Raw genomic sequence first — 19,088 nt, 5'->3', positions numbered from 1 at the left:
ATATATATATATATATATATATATATATATATATAAAACAATAATAAATAAAATTCTTATTCTATTCCAATTCAGCTCTATCATTAATATTAGTTATAATCTTTGACTTCTTTAATATTTCTTTTCAATAGGATATCATACTTCTAGGAACACTTATAATATTTCCATAATTTTTTCATGTTTCTTTCATATTCCTCTTCACTTAAATTTTTATAACACATTTATAATAATTAAAATGTTCCCTTCCTTTCCTAATTTCATTCTCTCATTCTCTTTGTTTCATTTATTTATTAAACATTCCATTACATTACAATGAGTATTTTATCTATCATTTTAATCACACTTGTTTCATATTTTCAAAGTTCATTTCTACTTCTAATATAACAATACTACCTTATGTACCCTTGCAGAATCCCTCTTTCAATTAAGTTTTCACCCATTATCTCTGTGTCTTGTACGTTTTCCGTTTCTCTATGTCCTGATTCTGTCCTTTATAATTTCTTTTCCTTTCCCTCTTCTCCCTCTTCTTCTCCCTTCCCTTTTTGACCCCTTCTCTCTCTAATTCTGATTCTCTCTTCTGTAATCCTCTCTTCTGTTTCTTCCTAATGTTGTAATTACTTTTCAAACTATTCTTTTTTTGGATTGTTTTTTCAGATCTTAAATTTTTCACTCTCTTTCCCCCCCTTCCCTTTCTTTTCCCCACATAGAAATACTTGGTCATTGAAAATGGCTTCTTCTTTGTCCCACCCTTCTTGCTCTACAGGCATTTCTTGTTGTTTCTCATAGTTCAGGATCTCCATTTCTAAAAATTGAAATATGAAGCCAAAAGAACCTCTTCCTTCTTGTGCATTTCTTTTCTGTTTTTTAAGTTCCATTCTCAATTCTTCCAAGAGTGATACCATTTTAAAAACTTTTAAACAACCACCCGATTAATTTTAGTCCTTTCGATACAATAGCCAAAAATCCAAAAATCACCAAGTAATCCAAATAATCCAAAGCTGTTTCTTCTTGCTTCTTTTTTTCCACTTTATCTTCCTGGGGTTCTCTTATCTTGTTACAAAGTTTCAGTTAAAATGTATCTTTTAGGAGTCTTGTTAAAGTTTCACTGTTCATTCCTTTCACTTCCAGGTGGTCTCCTCTATTTTTCCAGATCCCACCCTTTTGTTTTTTTCCTTCTTTTAAAAGTTTTTGAGAATCCAGAAATCTTTATTATCCCTTTGACATTTTATTTTCAGCTTAAATACCTGTTAATGTCAAAGTGGATTTTTGCCAGTTTCTTGCTTAAATCTCTTAGTTGTCAATATAGGGAAGAAAAGAAAAAAAAACCAAATCCTTTCCCTTCCCTCTCTCATTCGCAGCTTCAGAGTCTTCTTTGGGAGCAATGTTGTTCTTTATAATTCAAATTCCAAGGTACCTTGTATTGTTGTTTTTCCAGTTTGACCCAGTCAGCCAAAACTTTCTCTTCTTATCTTCCTCCTGCACATTCTTTTCTGGTCAAGTTCTTCTTTGAGGTGGCCATTTCTGACCACCGCTGCAACCGCCTTTGGGAAAGGGAGTAATGGCCAGCTGGGGACGAGAGATGCTGCTCTCCTCGACCCTGCTGGCAGTCTCCCCCCTCTTCACCACCTCTACGGGGTGGCTTAGCCCTGAAACCAGCCGGCTCGGGGCGCTCCAACGGCGAGCACAGATCAAAACTGCGCACAATCGCAGATTTCGGTCTGTCGCCGAATAAGCTCAAACCGGATCCCCCTTATGGGGCTTTTTCATGATATGCAGTGTCCTTCCTTGGGTTAGCCAGTCTGGGTGGGAACCTGTTGCTAGCAGCTAGTTCATCTGTACTGCTGGGCATTCATCTACTACTGTTACTTTCTTTAGCCATAGGTGTGGATCACGTCTGGGCTGAGTGCTGTCCAGCTTTTCATGTTCTTAGTCCAGTGCCGGATGTCTGCAATTGCGATGGTGACTTGTTCCTGTTCTGGTAGATTGCTGTAATCTATTCTCAGACCTTGTAGCCATTTTGCTTTGTGTGATGACCCAGGGTGGGATACAAAACCAACAAAGTCACAAAAACAGGTGAAGTCCCTTTAATTCCTTCAACTTGGCTTCAAAGGTCCAATTATCATTGACTGGAGAAAAAACTTCACCACAAACAGTTGTGAAAAGGAAAAACTTCCGTTCAAACTCAAAATACATATAAATTATAAATAGGAAAAAAACAACTCAAAGAGAAGAGAATATATGTAGCTCGAGGTTGAACTGTTAAGTCACTGATGATGTTACCTAGTTGGGTAATGAAATGTCTGCAAACAAACAACTAAACTCGGAGAACAGCAAGGACACTACATTACTTTTGAATGTGTTTTTATTGTCATTGGCCTATTATTGCTGCTCATCCTGCCATTTCCATTGTTGAATTTGCTAAACATTGCCATATGGGGTGTATGTGTTCCCTGCCAATGATGTGGTGAACTGACATTACAATGAGAACCAGACCAATATGCAGGTAGGCCATCCTGGTAAGAAAGAAGGCATTGTACTTTTTATTTTATTTGTTTGTTTGTTTGTTTGTTTGTTTTTGTCAAGTGATTATAAGATAACAGGTATAAGTATAAACTTAGTTATGAATACATGAAATGGATACATATAAGAAAAATAAAAAGTATATTCTGTACTGATGCAGAAGTAACTCTTGAAAACCAGAAGCAACTCAGCTCAGTACAGCACTTTACAGCAAGGTTGACAAGGAGAAGGAGAACCACTTTGATATTAATTAAAATATTGAGAATAGCCTTGCCACCACGTCTCCTTTCTCCTTGATAAACAAGAGCAGCAATTGGCTCTTGTAATAAAACAAAGTAAGCAAAACCACTTAACTTAAAGCAGATACATGCCGCATCTGCTGGAAGAGATGAAGCTAATTATTAAAGCTTAAACTAACAGCAAAATGCTATGCCAGATCCTGTTAAAGGAATTTAATCTTCTCTCATCCTATGAAAAAAGGAAGTACACAAGGAGATACAGAGGGTGTGCAGACCACAAAGATCTGGTTGAACTAATTCCCTTCCAAAAGTCTGGGATGCACTTGACTGTTTTCTTCTTTTTGCAAGTATAAAAGCAGAAGGACAAAGGAGAACTTCATGCATTTGACAGATTTCTGCCACCATACCATGGTCAGCAGGATTCATGATCTATACTCCTTGCCAGGAACTATACTTTTGACATAATGTGTCCCTTATTAAGATCAGAAGAAACAGGCCACCTGTTAATGGTCAGAATCTCCATCTGGCTACAAGGAGATGTTTCTTTTTTCCTTTGTTCCCCAAAGCCTTTTGGAATGGCTCTTAGAGAACAACAGCTTCTGTCCTTTTAGTGTTTCCTTCAAGTTAATGCAATCAGTAAAACAGAACTCTCTTTTTTTTAAAAAAAAACACCCGTGACTAAAAATATTATATAAATATATTTGAAAGAGCAACTAAAAGCCCGTTTGAAAATTTTGCTTCACCTTGAACTTATAATTTCAAGATCTCCTTACCAAAATGTGTGTTTTCATGCCCAGGAGTACTGTGGAGAGCCATACCCTTGGCATGTTTTATTTCCAGCTCTCCTCACTTCCCTTGCTCCTTTTCTTCACCAGGATTTATAAATAATATAATTCCATTTAATATTAACTGAACAGAAATTTCTCAGGAGGAACTCCTTACTCCCAGGAGCCTCTGCAGGAAGGATTGAGAAAGCGAAAATGACAGCCGTGACACTGCAGTTGAAGACTTATCCTTTGGTTGCAGCTGCCATTTTAACATTTTTGAGCAACCTGGTGCCCATGTACCTTCTGCCTGGACTGAAACACACGTGTTTGATCTTGACAGGGATCCAAACATATACATTCTGGGCAGAGATCTTCTGTGGTAGATGGAGATGGAAAGGTTCAAGGCCACTGTTAGTAGCAGTTAAGAGAAAACAGGAAAAAGAAATGCTAGGTAGATCAAGGGAGGGACAGGTGGGCATGTTGGATATGTCTTACTTGATACCATACATGGAAGCACTTGACAATTAAGGAAAGGTGGATAAAGGAAACTCTGGGGAAATGTAGGGAGAAGGAAGGGAGAAGGGAGAAGGAGATAAGGCATGTCACCCTGGACCTACTCATGTTTTAAGATATATCTGATGTTTCTTTGGCTTAAAACTTTCTCCTGATTTGTTTGAGCTAAAACCCAAAACTTTCTCCTGATTTGTTTGAGCTAAAACCCAAAACATCAAAGTGTTCTGGGTTTCTGTTTGGTCATATCAGGATCTATGGAGTCCTTGGTATTTTGTGAGCTTGGTTGTTTGCTTCTAGATGTTTCATTAGGCAACATGATCACTTCTCTTTTATTGTAACCATGATCTGCCCAGAACTTTTGAGCCATAAATATTGTTTCAAATGTAAAACACAGCATATTCTCTTTTTGTATACACCCTTAAATTATACCAGATTCCTGAACTTGTACCAAGTTTTTCATAGAATGATTATAAAATGCATTCCCACACACGCTAGTAATACTATTGCTAAATTTCCAGATGATACAACAGTGGTGGGGCTCTTCTCTGGGGGGGATGAGTCTGCCTACCGAGATGAGGTGGACCGGTTGCTTTCGTGGTGTGGAGACAATAACTTGGTCCTCAACACCAATAAGACCAAGGAGCTTATAGTGGACTATAGAAAGAACAGATCAGACATCCAGCCCTTGCTTATCAGTGGAGACTGAGTGGAATAAGTGGCCAGTTTTAAGTTTCTGGGTGTTACCATAAAAGAGGACCTGACCTGGTGTGCTCACACTGCAGCACTGATCAAAAGGGCCCAGCAGAGATTATACTACCTGAGACTTCTCAGAAAACAACAACTGAATGAAAAACTGCTGGTGACCTTCTACCGCTGCACCATAGAGAGCATTTTAACATACTGCACCTGTGTATGGTTTGCCAATTGCACAGTGGCAGCTAGGAAAGCACTCCAGAGGGTTAACATCATTGCCCAGAAGATATTGGTTGCACTCTCCCCTCTTTGGAAGAGCTTTATAGCTCCTGCTGCCTTAAGAAAGTTCAAAACATTCTCAAAGATCCATCTCATTCTGGGCACCCTTTTTTTGAACTATTACCATTTGGCAGACGGTACAGAATAATAAAAAAAGGACAAATAGGCTGAAAAACAGCTTCTATTCCAGGGCAGTAGCTCTTTTGAATTATGTGTTAATAATTATTATGTGTTGGTGCGGTGTCAGGAGTTTTTGGTTCAATGTGTGGAGGGTGAAGGATGTGTGTTTGTGTTTTTATTTTCAATGTGCACTGAAGATGGTGTTTGATTTCGTTATACGAGGTGCAATGTCAATAAAGTAAACTAAAACTAAAAGGAATGCAATCCCATTTTTTTCCTCTTATACATTGTATAAGACAGTTTTCTTTAGCCTGTTATGTTCTAGATCTTTGGGACAACAGCTCCCAATTTTCCCCAACCAGGATAGGCAAGTTGGCTGAGTTAAAGCTTTTGCCCAGACAATCGAAAGTATATAGGTTGGATAAAAAAGTGATAACAGCATTTTTAAAACCTATTTTAATTTTACTTTTTGCTCCCCATAATTATTGTTAAATAACTCAAGGTGGAAAACATAAGTAATACTCTCTCCTCCTATTTTTCCTCACAACAACAAATCTGTGAGGTGAGCTGGGCCGACAGAGACTATCTAGTTCAGGGCTGTCAATCTCGTGGCCCATGGGCCAGATGCGTTACGTGCTGGCCATGCCCATGCCTGGTTTAGCGAAGGAGGAAAAAGTCGTGATACATCATGTGATGATGCCATGGTGCAGAGGTGGTATTCTCCAGTTCTGGAGAACCAGTAGCGGAAATTTTGAGTAGTTTGGAGAACTGGCAAATACCACCTCTGACTGAAGATTTTACAGTATCCTTCCCCTGCCATGCCCACCAAGCCAAGCCCACAGAACTGGTAGTAAAAAAAATTGAATCCCACCACTGCTGTGACGACGTGAGTTTGACACCCTTGGTCTAGTCCAAGGTTACCCAGCTAGCTTTCATGCCTCAGAATTAAACATGTAATTCACAGCTTCCTGATTTCTAAGCTGGGGCCTCGACCACTAAACCAAACTGGCTCTCATATAATTTAGTGAAATATAATTTCACTACAATAATTAAATGCCATAAAGCATTTATTTCAAGGGCTGCATTCTCCACTTTCAAAACAGCTCCTATTATTCAGAACAGTTCCTATTATGCATCTGAACTTTCAAAATACTAATTAGTGAATGAAAAAGTTGCAATACAACAGAAGAATGGGTGGTAGAAGCTACCTTGGTTTCTGCTACTGTTGGATACAACCCACTGTTTTCCAGTCTTACTGGTTTGTTTGTTGAGGATTTTCATATTATTGTAGCTTTGTTATTGTAGCTCTTTTATGAAAGATAAATAAAGCAGTCAACCGGATTTTTATCTGCTTCACAAGTGCACAAGATTTCCAGAAATATGAAATTCCTTTTTATGAATGTCTCTTTTATTATTTTACTTGTTTTCTGGGAAAACAATCATGGTTTCTACTATGTCAGTGTTTTTACTGCTGTTTTGTGTTCTGTGATTCAGTTTTCTACTGGTTTATGTTATGTTTTTTTATATATTTATTAAAAGATTGTATATAGCTGCCCATCTTAAACATCTGTATTTTGTCTTTTTCTAGTCATTCTTTAAAATTGTTACTTACTTAGTATTGAACTACTCTTTAAAATTATTAATACATAATATTGAACTACTATGGACCATCTTGAAACTTGTTGAAAATAATGACCAAATAAACCCTTTAAAATAGATTAAGGCAAAGAAATCTGATCAGTTTTACAATGAGCTTTTCACAGAACTGCTCTAGTATCTTTCATGCTATCTTTACAGACCCCTCACATCCCGGACATAAACTGTTTCAACTCCTTCCCTCAAAACGACGCTATAGAGCTCTGCACACCAGAACAACTAGACACAAGAACAGTTTTTTCCCAAAAGCCATCACTCTGCTAAACAAATAATTCCCTCAACACTGTTCAACTATTTACAAAGTGTACACTACTATTACTGTTAATCTTCTCATCACTCCTTATCACCCATCCCCTCCCACTTGTGATTGTAGGACTGTAACTTTGTTGCTTGTATCCTTACGATTTATATTGACTGTTTCCTAGTATGATTTGATTGTTGATTGTATCCTATGACTATCAGTAAGTGTTGTTGTTATGATTCTTGATTCTTAACGAATGTACCTTTTCTTTATGTATACTGAGAGTATTTACACCAAGACAAATTCCTTGTGTGTCCAATCACACTTGGCCAATAAAGTATTCTATTCTATTCTATTCTATTCTGCTCTACTCTATTCTTTTCATCTTTATAATGTTTTCCTATACCTATCTTCTGTCTTATCCAAGAAACTTTGAGTCTTTCTTTATAGAGACTTTTCTGTAGATTCCTAGTAATTCTGACCTTTTCTACACTTTTTCCAGATCCTATAATTTCCTTTTTTAATTGTGGTGACTAGAACTTTTCACAAGTCTAAGATAGTCTAAGAAATCGACATAGTACACTAACTCTTGATTATACACCCGAGATCTCAGTTCTGTCTCTTTTGTAAAATAGGGCAAAATCTGGCACAGACCTGTTGAATTTATTAAAGCTTTGAAATTTTTGCCCACCATCATTGCTACCATTTCATTTTGTGAGAAAGGAAAGGAAACACCAGAAGATCCTTTTCAATGAAATGGAAAAACAAAGATGAACACTTTGTAATCTGGGATTAGCGGATAACCAATGCCCAAGGAAAAGCACATTTCTCAAGTTTTAAAAATCGCCTACTTAACTGCAAGGCAAACAATTGAGCTGGTGTGAAAATTGGCAATAGGAACCAGGATGCATGTCAAATGAATAGATAGTACTTGAATAGGTCCTCAGATAATTTAGAGGTGGAGGCAGGAAACAGGAAAGAATAACACATATACTGCTTCATTGTGCATAACTGCTAATTTACTTTTTCATACAGCTATCTCTGTTAAAACAGGTTTCTCAGCTTTGCTGATATTTGTAGACCACCAGCAAGTGGCTATAATATCTACAAAATTATCATATCTCCAACCTAAGCAGGAGACACCAAACCATATGCTTATATAACTGTTGTATAAACAGCTACTGTGCATAACATCTACATAAAGAGGTGTTTGTTTAAGCAACTCTGAAGTTAGTAAATATTTGCAAAAGTTGCATTGCCAGTTGAAGGAGAGCCAAGAAGATTCATGATATGTTTGTGAACAGGGGAAGGGCAGTTTTGTAAAGAATTGTGTATATATTTATAATATCTGAGAAATCATTTCCTTCTAGGAAGATTTTTCAGATCCTTTAGATCCTATAGAGCAGGGGTCCCCAACCACTGGTCCGCAGACCGGTACCGGTCCGCGGAACAAGTCCTACCGGGCGCTGAGTTTGTTAAGGCCGCCATCTTTTTATGAAAAGTGCTTCCGGTGAGCTTTTCCGGGTAGAAAGCTCACCGGAAGCACTTTTTCATCAAAAAGATGGCAGCGCCCAGCTGATGCCGGCACTGGGCCGGCGCGCCAGCTGATGCCGGTACCGGCCGCGGCATAAAAAAGGTTGGGGATCACTGCTATAGAGAATGGCTTAGAGTTTTGTTTGTTTTTATTTTCATTCTCCTATTGCTGGTGCTCGCTGAACAAGTGATTTGGGTGTGAGTCCAATGTGGTACTTTCTGGGATGAGATGGTCTCCTGTGATACAGATCTAGTGACAATTCAATAGATGATTTGCTTCCTTCATGATCAGGACTCTTGCAAATTTATTAGCTGTATTTCATCTTATAATTGGTAGATGTCACTGCATTTTATTGTACATCACTTCTGGTTTTCATTGAAAATGATATATAAGAAGAGCAATGCATGAACATTCACAATACTGAGAAATCTTGGTAGCAACTTCACTATGCTAAAAGGAAATATAGCTTTAACTTGGGTTGTTTCTTCCATTGACTTTTTTTCCTTTCCACTTAGATCAGAGTCCAGAGCAAGCTGTGGACTCATAGCATAACTAAAAGTTATGGAAGAGGTGCTTGGGAAAAGACATGTTTGTAAATACATCGATTTTTAGGTATGGGGGGGAAAGGTAGGGATGGGATTCAAATTTCTTAACAACCGGTTCTGTGGGTGTGGCCTAATTTGTGGGTGTGACTCAGTGGTCATGTGAATGGGTAGGCGTGGCTTACTGACTGGGCATGGCTTGATGCTCATGTGACTGGATGGGCATGGCTTGTATGTAAATATTATATTTATGTAAATATTGATTTTTTTTATTAAAAAAAGAGCAACTTTTACCCCGAAGCAGGCAAAGCAGACAGGCCGATTGAGTTGCTCACAGAAACACAGATTCATTCAGAGATCTATCTTTCTGCAATCTGCTGTCTGAATCTGTCACATAAAATTTGCTCGCAAGCAAACTCACAAAATTAACTCACAAGACACCATGTATGTAAATATTGATTTTTTTTTAAATTAAAAAAGAGCAACTTTTACCTCAAAGCAAACAAAGCAGACAGGCAGATTGAGTTGCTCACAGAATCACAGATTAATTTAGAAATCTATCCATCTGCAATCGGCTACCTGAGTCTGTACTGAAAAGCTTCAGTCCTAAGGAAGGTTCGGCTCTGCTTTTAGATTAGCTAGAAAACCCAAGGATTTCCTGCTTTCTAGCTAATCTAAATCTCCTGGCAGAGCAGAACAGCTGATGGTCGGGGGAGGGGGGGGGAGGAAAAATAGCAACTTACCAAACCAGGCAAGTTGGATGGCTCGCATGCCAGGTAAGGAGTGAGTGGGTGGGGAGGGGGGGGACCAGCCAGTGGAGCGATTTGCCGGTTCTCCAAACTGGGGACTATCATGTGTGCAGCGTTTGCAAGAAATCATCTGCTGTGCCGCCTGGACAGCTGACAAGCACTGCGCTCAGGTGCGCAGCATTTGAAAATCCTCATTTATCAACCTCAGCTGTGCTGCACACCCGGGCAGGCGGGTGGGCCAAACACCGAACCAGTTCGGTGTCAGTTGCTCTTTGCAGCTACAGGTTCTATAGAACCGGGCTGAACCGGTAGCATCCCACCCCTGTGGAAAGGCCCTTAACTAGGCAGTTAGGACCCGTTTTTATTGCTGGAATTTCAGATTAACACTTCTTTTTCTCCTCCTGGGCTTTGATGATCCCATTATCACACAAAAGAAAAGAGATCAAGGATCAAGAGCTTTCCATCTATTTCATCTCATGTAAAAGCCAGTTTGGTCTAGTTAGTAGTTAAGGCACCAGGCTAGAAAGTAGGAGACACAGGTGGCTCTAGTCCCATCTTTGACATGAAAGCCAGCTGGGTGATCTTGAGCCAGTCACTCTCTTTCAACCCAACCCATTTCAAGGGTTGTTGTTCTGACTTGAGTGGTTTGCTGTAATGTTCTAAGATAAACCCAAAGTTAAGTGGGCTCAAGAAAACAACTGTCAGCAATAATCAGAATCTTCATGCCAGGAAAAAAAAAAAAGAGCAAAGATTTTGTCACCCATGATCAGTTTAAAAAACAAAAGGGATTTGTAAAAATAGCTCATGGGTGTTTACAAAAGGTGTGGATTTGCATCTCTATTCTTACAATAGTACTAGGCCAGGGTTTTATTTGGACATTGCTATTCAATGCCAGTGTGGTTTCACTTCCTTATATACAATGCCAGAGTTATATTAATTAGAATCAGAAGCATAACTTTGTTGGATCAGACCGAAGTCCAACCACACCAGTGTACTTTGCAAAAACGTTTTAGTTGAAGGCAACCTTTGTTCCCCAGACTCTGCTACTCAACAGAGGCTTGTAGTTATCACAAGTGTTACTCGATAGTGATCTTTCATTATTCTGTCTTAGGACTCCACTGATATAAAATTCCATGGTACAGAAACAGCCTAACTCTCTGCAAGATGATGCGGTTGTAAAATACATGCATTTTGAGACTATGCATGGTGTCTTTCTTAAATAGCAGGATACATGCTTAGAGCTCAAATCATTATGTACATGTACATCCAAATTAGATTGTGTTGTTTCTCTGACATAGAATATATGTGGGTATATGCTTATTTATTTATTTAGTCAGTCAGTCATGCTTATGTAGTATATGGATTCACAACTGGCTGACAAAACGTACTCAACGAGTAGTCCTTAATGGATCTAAGACTACATGGAGGGAAGTAAGCAGTGAGGTGGCACAAGGTTCCGTCTTAGGCCCAGTATTCTTCAATATCTTCATTAACGACATAGATGAGGGAATAGAAGGGGAACTTACCAAATTTGCAGATGATACTAAGCTGGCAGGAATAGCTAACACCCAAGAAGATAGGCTCAAGATCCAGATGGATCTTGACAGACTAGAACACTGGGCCGTATCTAACAAAATGAAATTCAATGTAGAGAAAAGTAAAGTCCTACACTTAGGCAAGAAAAACCAAAAGTACACATAGAGACTGGGTGAAACCAGGCTCAATAGCAGTAACTGTGAGAGGGATCTTGGAGTGTTAGTGGACAACCAGCTAAATATGAGCCAGCAGTGTGCAGCAGCAGCCAAAAAAGCTAATGCAATCCCAAATTGTATTAACAGAGGGATACAATCAAGATCAAGAGAAGTACTAATACCACTCTATAAAGCCTTAGTAAGACTACACCTAGAGTACTGCATCCAGTTTTGTTCACATTATAAAAAAGATGTTGAGACTCTAGAAAAAGTACAAAGAAGAGCAACCAGGATGATTAGAGGACTGGAGGCTAAAACATACAACGAACGGTTACAGGAACTGGGCTTGGCTAGTCTAGTAAAGAGAAGGACCAGGGGAGACATGATAGAGGTCTTCTAATATTTGAGGGGCTGCCAAAGGGAGGAAGGGGTCAAGCTATTTTCTAAAGTGCCTGTAGGCCAGACAAGGAATAAAGGGTGGAAATTGAACAAGGAGAGATTTAACCTGAAAATAAGGAGAAACTTTGTGACAGCGAGAACAATCAAACAGTGAAACAGCTTGCCCTTGGAAGTTGTGGGAGCGCCATTACTTGAGACTTTCAAGAAGAGATTGGACTGCCATTTGTCAGAAATGGTGTAGGGTCTCCTGCTTGGGCGGGCCGGGGCGGGGGCGTGTTTGGACTAGACTGACCTACAAGGTGGCTTTCAACTCTGGTTATCTGTTATCTGCTGACCACTGGCTGCCTGAAATTTGGCAGTTCGAATCTCACCAGGCTCAAGGTTTACTCAGCTTTCCATCCTTCCAAGGTTGGTAAAATGAGGATCGGGATTGTTGGGGGGCAATATGCTGACTCTGTAAACCACTTAGAGAGGGACTGTAAAGCACTGTGAAGTGGTATACGTCTAAGTGCTGTTGCTGCTATTGCTATATTGGAGGTGGGGAACCTTTTGAGAACTGTGTGCAAATGACAATTCATTTCAACGTATGCCGATTAGTGTACATTCAAAGTGGCAATAAAGTTATTCTAAGTCGAAGTGAAAATAACCCCTTTAAGCTGTGGCCTTATTGAATAACCAAAGCAGCCTTTCGAAGTTAGAAACACCAATTTTAGGTAAGGAGAACAGGGCTCTTTTTCATTTCCGGCTTGATTGGGTTAAATTGCTCAGCCCTTACTCACAGGCTGGGGCCGTTGGCATCTTCAGGGGGAGTTTTCCCGTATGACTCGCCAGTGAGGACGGAACCATGATTCACCCTCATGTGTTTTGATTCGAAAGTGCCTTCCTTTCGAGCAACAAACAGACGACAGGACCGATGGTGAGGAATTTCCGCTTCGCGGCGGCGGCGGCGGCGGCTGCCCCTACCGCCCTCCGTGCGGAGCCTCCCTTGGATAGCTCCCCGCGCCTCCTTTTCCCCTTCGCTACGGCGGATCCGCCGCGCTGCCGCAGAGCGCAAAGCGCAGATCGGAGGCAAGAAAAAAAACACAGAAAAAAAAATGTTTCATGCCCGTCGCTGGAGTTGAAGCGCCGCCCCTTTTGCAGAGCTGTTTTGTTTCTGATTTGAGCCAGGGAGGACCAATCGGAAGCCACGCAGGCTTTTTTTTTTTGCCCGGTGCTGTCAGATCGCAGCCTTCTCCCGCTCCTTCTCATCTGGGCTGCCCCTTCTTCTGGCGCCGTCCACGCCGCCGGCTGCCTCGACTCACGCGCCCCTTTGCGCTTTTTTCGCACCCGGACCGCACGCCTTGGGTGGGTTTGCCGCTCGGCTCTCCAGCGCCAGGGTCAAAAACGAGACGGACAAGCCAGCGCATTCTCCGTTCTTAAGGCTTTTTGACGCGCAGCAGCAACAGCTGGAACAGCAGCATCGCCGGCTCGGGAAATGCCGTTGCCACCAGCAGCCTTAACGATTTAAATGTCATCCGCGGGCAGATCCCTCTCTCTCTCTCTCTCTGCTTCGGCGCCGTTGCTGTCGTGCACCGATCCTAAGATTGAGAAACTCGGGTTCTCTCAGGCTGGTATCCAAGGCCGTCCTCCACTGCTACGTCTGTCTCTGGGCTAAGGCTGAAGACAGACAGACAGACAGACATATTAAGTCTGGCGATCCTGTCTGCTAGGCTGGGGCGGGCGCGCACCACCCAGCCAAGCCACCCGAAACATATGTTGCAGCAGGTTCCTTTAAAGCAAGGCAGCCAGGGGCTGCTTCCAGCGAGTTAAGGTCTCCCATCTTCAAGGAAAGAGGGGAGCGAAAATAATAATAATATTAATATTAATAATAATATTAATAAAGTGGCTGCTGAAAAGAACCAGCAAGTTAAACATCCGCAGAAGAAGTGGAGAAGGAGGGGAAAAAAGGACACTGCCTGAGAATTGAGGGAGCAGCTACACCAGCCCAAGGAAACAGGTGGAAAGGCAGAGACAAGCTCCTGAGAAGTTCTGTTTGAAGGAGAGATTTCCCATTCTCTTTCTTTTTCCACTGCTTGGTTTTTTTGGGGGGGTGGGGAGGGGGGAGAGGGGGAGAAGAAGCTAGCCTGCCCGATTGTAAAACCTATCTTCATCCTCTTCCTTGCTTGCTGCTGTTGTGACAGAGACGCATTGACAAAGCAGAAGGAGAAAAAATGCCAGCCATCCTGGTAGCCTCCAAAATGAAATCCGGACTACCTAAACCTGTCCATAGTGCTAGTCCCATTGTTCACATCCCAGCTGCCAGAACCGTCCCACAGCCCTGTTACCTGAAGTTTGGGAACAAGGTGGAGGTGAACAAGTCATCCTATGCCAGCCAGATCCCCTTCAAATCCCAGAATGGTCACGAGAATGCAGGCGATGGCTTCCTTCGGAAGAAGAGTAGCTCCATTGAGAATGGCTTTGACACACAGGTCAGCAAAATGGTGCTAGCATGGGGAGAGCATGGGTGGAGAGGCTGTATCATATGCAGTGCTGTTCGGCGTGTGTGCATGGTTACTGAAAATGCAGGTTGCGATGGGAAATATACTTGTATTTCTGATGGACCCAGAAACTATGGAGGGAACAATATTTTCTCTAACTGTGGAAAAAAAGAACTGACTATTCCTAAATATTATCTTGATTTATCTTTATTTATAGGAGCTTAAATCTTTCAATAATGCTGGATTATTGAAAGGAGGGTGTATTTCTTTTTTACTTTGTTAGTGCATTTAAATGCTGTTCGTTGAGGAATTATTTGCAGTGGGTGTGTTTGTGCATTTTACTGTGAATACCTGGAGAACTGCTGGAGCAGCTACCTAATGTGGTGGCTCTGATGTATGCGGCTGAACATCATGCAGCAGGGAAAGCCATGCAAGTGTGTAGCAAAGACTGCTGTCTATACACTTACACATCCAGCAGTCACTTATGGGTAAAGCTACAATAAAGGTTCAATACAATACAATCTTGTATGTTCCTACATTTAAAGGCATCTCTCTCTCTCTCTCTCTCTCTCTCTCTATCTATCTATCTATCTATCTATCTATCTATCTATCTATCTATCTATCTATCTATCTATCTATACATACACACACAAATGCACAGAGATATTCATATGTGCCTCTATATATATGAGAGAGAGAATGTGTGTGTGTGCATGTGTGTGTGTGTTTATTCCTAGATGTAACCATTGATTTCTAATATGCAGTGTTGCTTGAAGCCATATTTGGACGCCTCTTTAAATGCTATTGCTGTATATTATGGAGACTGCAATACTCCATGTTCCAGCTTGTTTTATTTTAGCAAGTGTATTAGTATTTTTAGCATGGCTCAGATTGTCGCTATGTTACTAGTGCCTGAATATGGCTCAAGAACCATGAAAGCAGACAGCAAATGCTAACATACTACTGGAGAAGCAGAGCAGATGGTTTGCTGCCACTAAGGTGACTAATTAATATTAGCTAGACTGAGATTGCTGTGAAGACAGAGAGTCGGCTTGGTTTTACTGCACACCTATTCTGCAGCTGCTTGAAGCATCTCACAAGAAGCACAGCCATGTTGGGGTGGGAAGTTGCATGTTTGAAGAAGAATTGTATTGCTGCCTTTTTCCTACCGTAGGAAATACTGGGTCATTCTTGTCAATCTAGGAGGTTTTTGCAGGTGGCAACCTCAGAACCTGTCCTGCTGAGGAACAAGAGTCTGCCTGCTGTCAACCTAGCATGGTTTCCTGCCCTGCTTTTTCCATGCTGGCAGATAAAGTGATGTATTGAGCTCAGTTTGTGAGGCTGCAGCAGGTCCTGAGGGCTTGAGAATTGGGAGGGAGAGGTGAGGGTGTCAGTAGTAGTAGACAAGGTTTACACCATACCCTCTGGAAGGAGGTCCACATTCTTTTTTTTAAAGATCTTAGAGTTGTCTCGAAATTTTCAGGACAATCTCACTCTAAAAATTAAAAAGAGGGGAGAGTCCAGTGATGTGAATGTGATGCGATATTGATAGGAGCAATGAGATGATGACTTACAAAGGCTTTCAAAGCTGAGTGGGCATTTGTTGGTGGCATAATACATGCTGAGCATTGAACCATTCTATGGTCAATATTTTAGGAGTTCAAAATTGATTCAGTTAGTTCTAATTGGGATTTTTCTTTGTTGTGAAATGGGGGTGGTAAAAAAGTAGGATATCTTGTATGCCCCATCTATATTTGATGCCTGAGGAAACTTTTCACATTTGCAGATCGCAATAGTTGTAGTATTTTAGGTTCATAGGTTCAGCCAGCCTCTGGAGTAGTAGTCTTTAGTGAATCTTCACTGGTAGAAATCTTAAATTCTTAACTTCAGCTATTGGTCAAGTCCATTGGTCAAGTCTATTGGTCTGTCCTTGGCAATCTTCGAGGACTGTTTTCATTTAGTCATTCTTTATATTCTTATATTCTTTTTCACCAAATAGGTGTTTCTCTAATGATTGTGTCAAATCAGTTGTAAGACAAATGGAATTCAAAGCTATGTTTTTCTACTGGTAAGTACTCGTATTATTTTAAGCCTGGAATCATCTATGGGAACTCTTCAAATAAATTAATATTGTATGCCAAGTCATTTGCATTGGAAGCACCTTTGTGGTTATCAAACCAGTTGCATAATTTATTCTTTTTTCCTTGCCCTCCTCTTTCACATCATAAATAACATTAGACAGACATTCTGAATTTAGTATGAGAGTCTATGAGCAACTCCAAGAGTAGTATATGAAAATAAAATCTAGCAATATGAAACTCTTTAAAAAAACAACAACTCCGCATCTTGTTTCCAGGATATACTTTGCAGAATACAGGTGACTGAATTTACAATATAATTGTGAAATTGCAGAAGCCTTTTAATGTAAGAAAGCATGTTGGTCTTGAGATAAATGCCTCAACCTGATGAAAGAACTGATGTATAAGTACACTATCTGTACTTTATTGAGTCCTCTGACTATAGGAAGAAAAGCCTTGAGTTCATCTTCACAATCCAATTGCATTTTGGATTGAAGCAACTAAAGAATTTGACAAGTGGAAAAAAAATGACCCTTCACCACTGAGTTTCTTTTAGAAACATATGCACATCAATAGATGCAGAGTTATTAGGATGGTGGAATCATTATGTTTGAGGCATGCTTCTGGGCTTTGAAGAAGAGAGGTTGCTAGAAGGGCTGGAATCTATGAACAGCTAGGGAACACAGTCAGTTGTGTTGTAACAGATTAGATGATTTCTCCCCTAGGACCACATTTCTGCTTTGAGGAACAGTGTGGCTGTCCAGTTGCATCAGCAGAGATTCTTCCTATTACCTGCAACCTGACCCTTTTGAGACAAAAAGTCTAGGACTGCATCTTTATGCCAAACATCTTGTATGTATGCAAATGTACAAACCACAGGTGATAACAAAGATACCTTTTGGAAATCCCTGAATCTAGTTAGCAAAGCTTCCCACCCTTCTCTTATCATTCTCCTTGGTATTTCCTCCTTTGACCACAGATATTCACTTGAATGTACATTTCTGTATTCTCACTGAACTTTATGTGAATGATTTCTGGTGAAGGTTGAGCAAGAGAATCATATGGTCACACAATCCAATTTATTCTCCAGTGAAAACTGGTGGGCCAAAGATGGCCAGAGGACAACTAGTTGAGTTTTCTTTGGCCACTAGTTTTCACTGGACAATAAATTGGATAATTAATGGATTTATTTTTATACAATTAGTCCTCTTTTAACGAGTTATGGTACTGAGAAAGTAACCTTAAGACTTGTTGTCGACTTACAGCCATTACAGTGTCCTTGCACTCATGTGATGGAGATTTGGGTGGTTCACAATCCACAGGCCATTACAATCACCCCAGCATCCTGTGGTTGTGTGATTGCCTTTTGCACATTTGTGATCGCCATTTGAATAAACAGCAAAGTCAGTGGAGTAACCAACAGTAAAATGACAAGTCACGGTCATGTGATATCTTGCTTAATGACCACAGGTGAGTTGGTTAACAACTGTGATGAAAGTGGGGTATTACTGGGTTTTGGGCTCCATAACTTTGAACAGTCACAAAGTGATAGTCATTAAGTGAGGATTACCTGTAATGGATCTTCTGTTGGTGTATCTTCTGTCCTACTTGCTTGTCTTACTACTACATCATAGAATTGCCTTTGGTGAGACGTGCATCTATAGAAATTTGATTAGTCAATAAATAGATAAAGAGCTTCAGGGATTGGATCCTATAATTCTCCACTGGTTTATGGGAGGCACCAACAAAAAAGGCTGGCAATAAAATCAGAAGTCCATTAATGCCAAGCATTGATTCTGGCTCTAACAGAATGGATATTACTGTTTTCTTTTCCAAAAGGAGCATAACTTGCTTATTTTACATTTATATCTAAGCATAGAATTCAAAGCAGTATATCAACAGATGTCAAAACAAAAACTGATCCAGGAATGCTTTTACTTCTGAAAGATAGTTTTACTGTTTGACACAAATTTTGGGGACTATTTCCCTTCTATATTTTTTTCCATATCAACACTGAAATGGCCCCACATGCTTATTTAGAAATGTCCTAAGAATAGAACACACACACACACACACACACAGAGAGAGAGAGAGAGAGAGAGAGAGAGAGAGAGATTACTTCCAGTGAGAATGTCTTTCTTTCGAAATAATTATCTTTAGCTCCCTTTCCCCATTTGCAGTGTAGATCTAGATTCCAACTGATTCTTGGTTTCCAAGCATGGTAGCCATTAAGATGCTGCTGATAGCATCAACCTACATCTACCTGGTTTTTCTAATGCCTCCATGCCTGTTCTGTGGTCTCAGAGGCGTTATGCAGCAAAGGGGATTGATATTAAACAATAACTTCTGGATGTGCAAGATCAACACAGCTTAGTGAAGTTTATGCCACTTCAAGTTATCATATTCACTGTATAGATTTTAATCCTAAAAAAAAATAAAAAATGAAACTGGCATGGAACTAGTGTTCCTTTTCTAAAGTGTGGGCATTTGTTCAACTCTGCTTTAGGATGTAATGCAGGTATAAAATCAGAAAGCTCTTACAAGTTAATAGTGCTCTGGTTGCATTATTGGCTAACTTGTGATAAAAACT

The 19,088-nt window shown here is 40.3% G+C and overlaps 1 protein-coding gene across 5 annotated transcripts in view; it reads left to right on the top strand.

Annotated features, from left to right (window-relative positions):
* Window positions 1-19,088, top strand: part of NAV2 (neuron navigator 2) — a 599,301-nt gene that overhangs the window by 271,073 nt on the left and 309,140 nt on the right. For 3 of the 5 annotated variants that reach the window (XM_087951111.1, XM_026664752.2, XM_087951108.1), the window contains exon 1: window positions 13,184-14,411. The exons of 1 other annotated variant lie outside the window; for it this stretch is intronic. In XM_087951111.1, the coding sequence (XP_087807237.1) occupies window positions 14,154-14,411 (258 nt within the window). In that variant the 5' untranslated portion in view covers window positions 13,184-14,153. Of the gene's footprint in view, window positions 1-13,148; window positions 14,412-19,088 lie in introns of those variants that run through there. One more of the 5 variants, XM_087951110.1, reaches the window with a different exon arrangement.

Source organism: Notechis scutatus, chromosome 1 (assembly GCF_049901735.1).
Source record: "Notechis scutatus isolate UNSWTSFEM ecotype Mainland chromosome 1, rNotScu1.2, whole genome shotgun sequence".
NCBI classification, from domain to species: domain Eukaryota; kingdom Metazoa; phylum Chordata; class Lepidosauria; order Squamata; family Elapidae; genus Notechis; species Notechis scutatus.
Note: the sequence above shows the minus strand (reverse complement) of the source record. Positions and strands in the feature narration are given on the sequence as shown.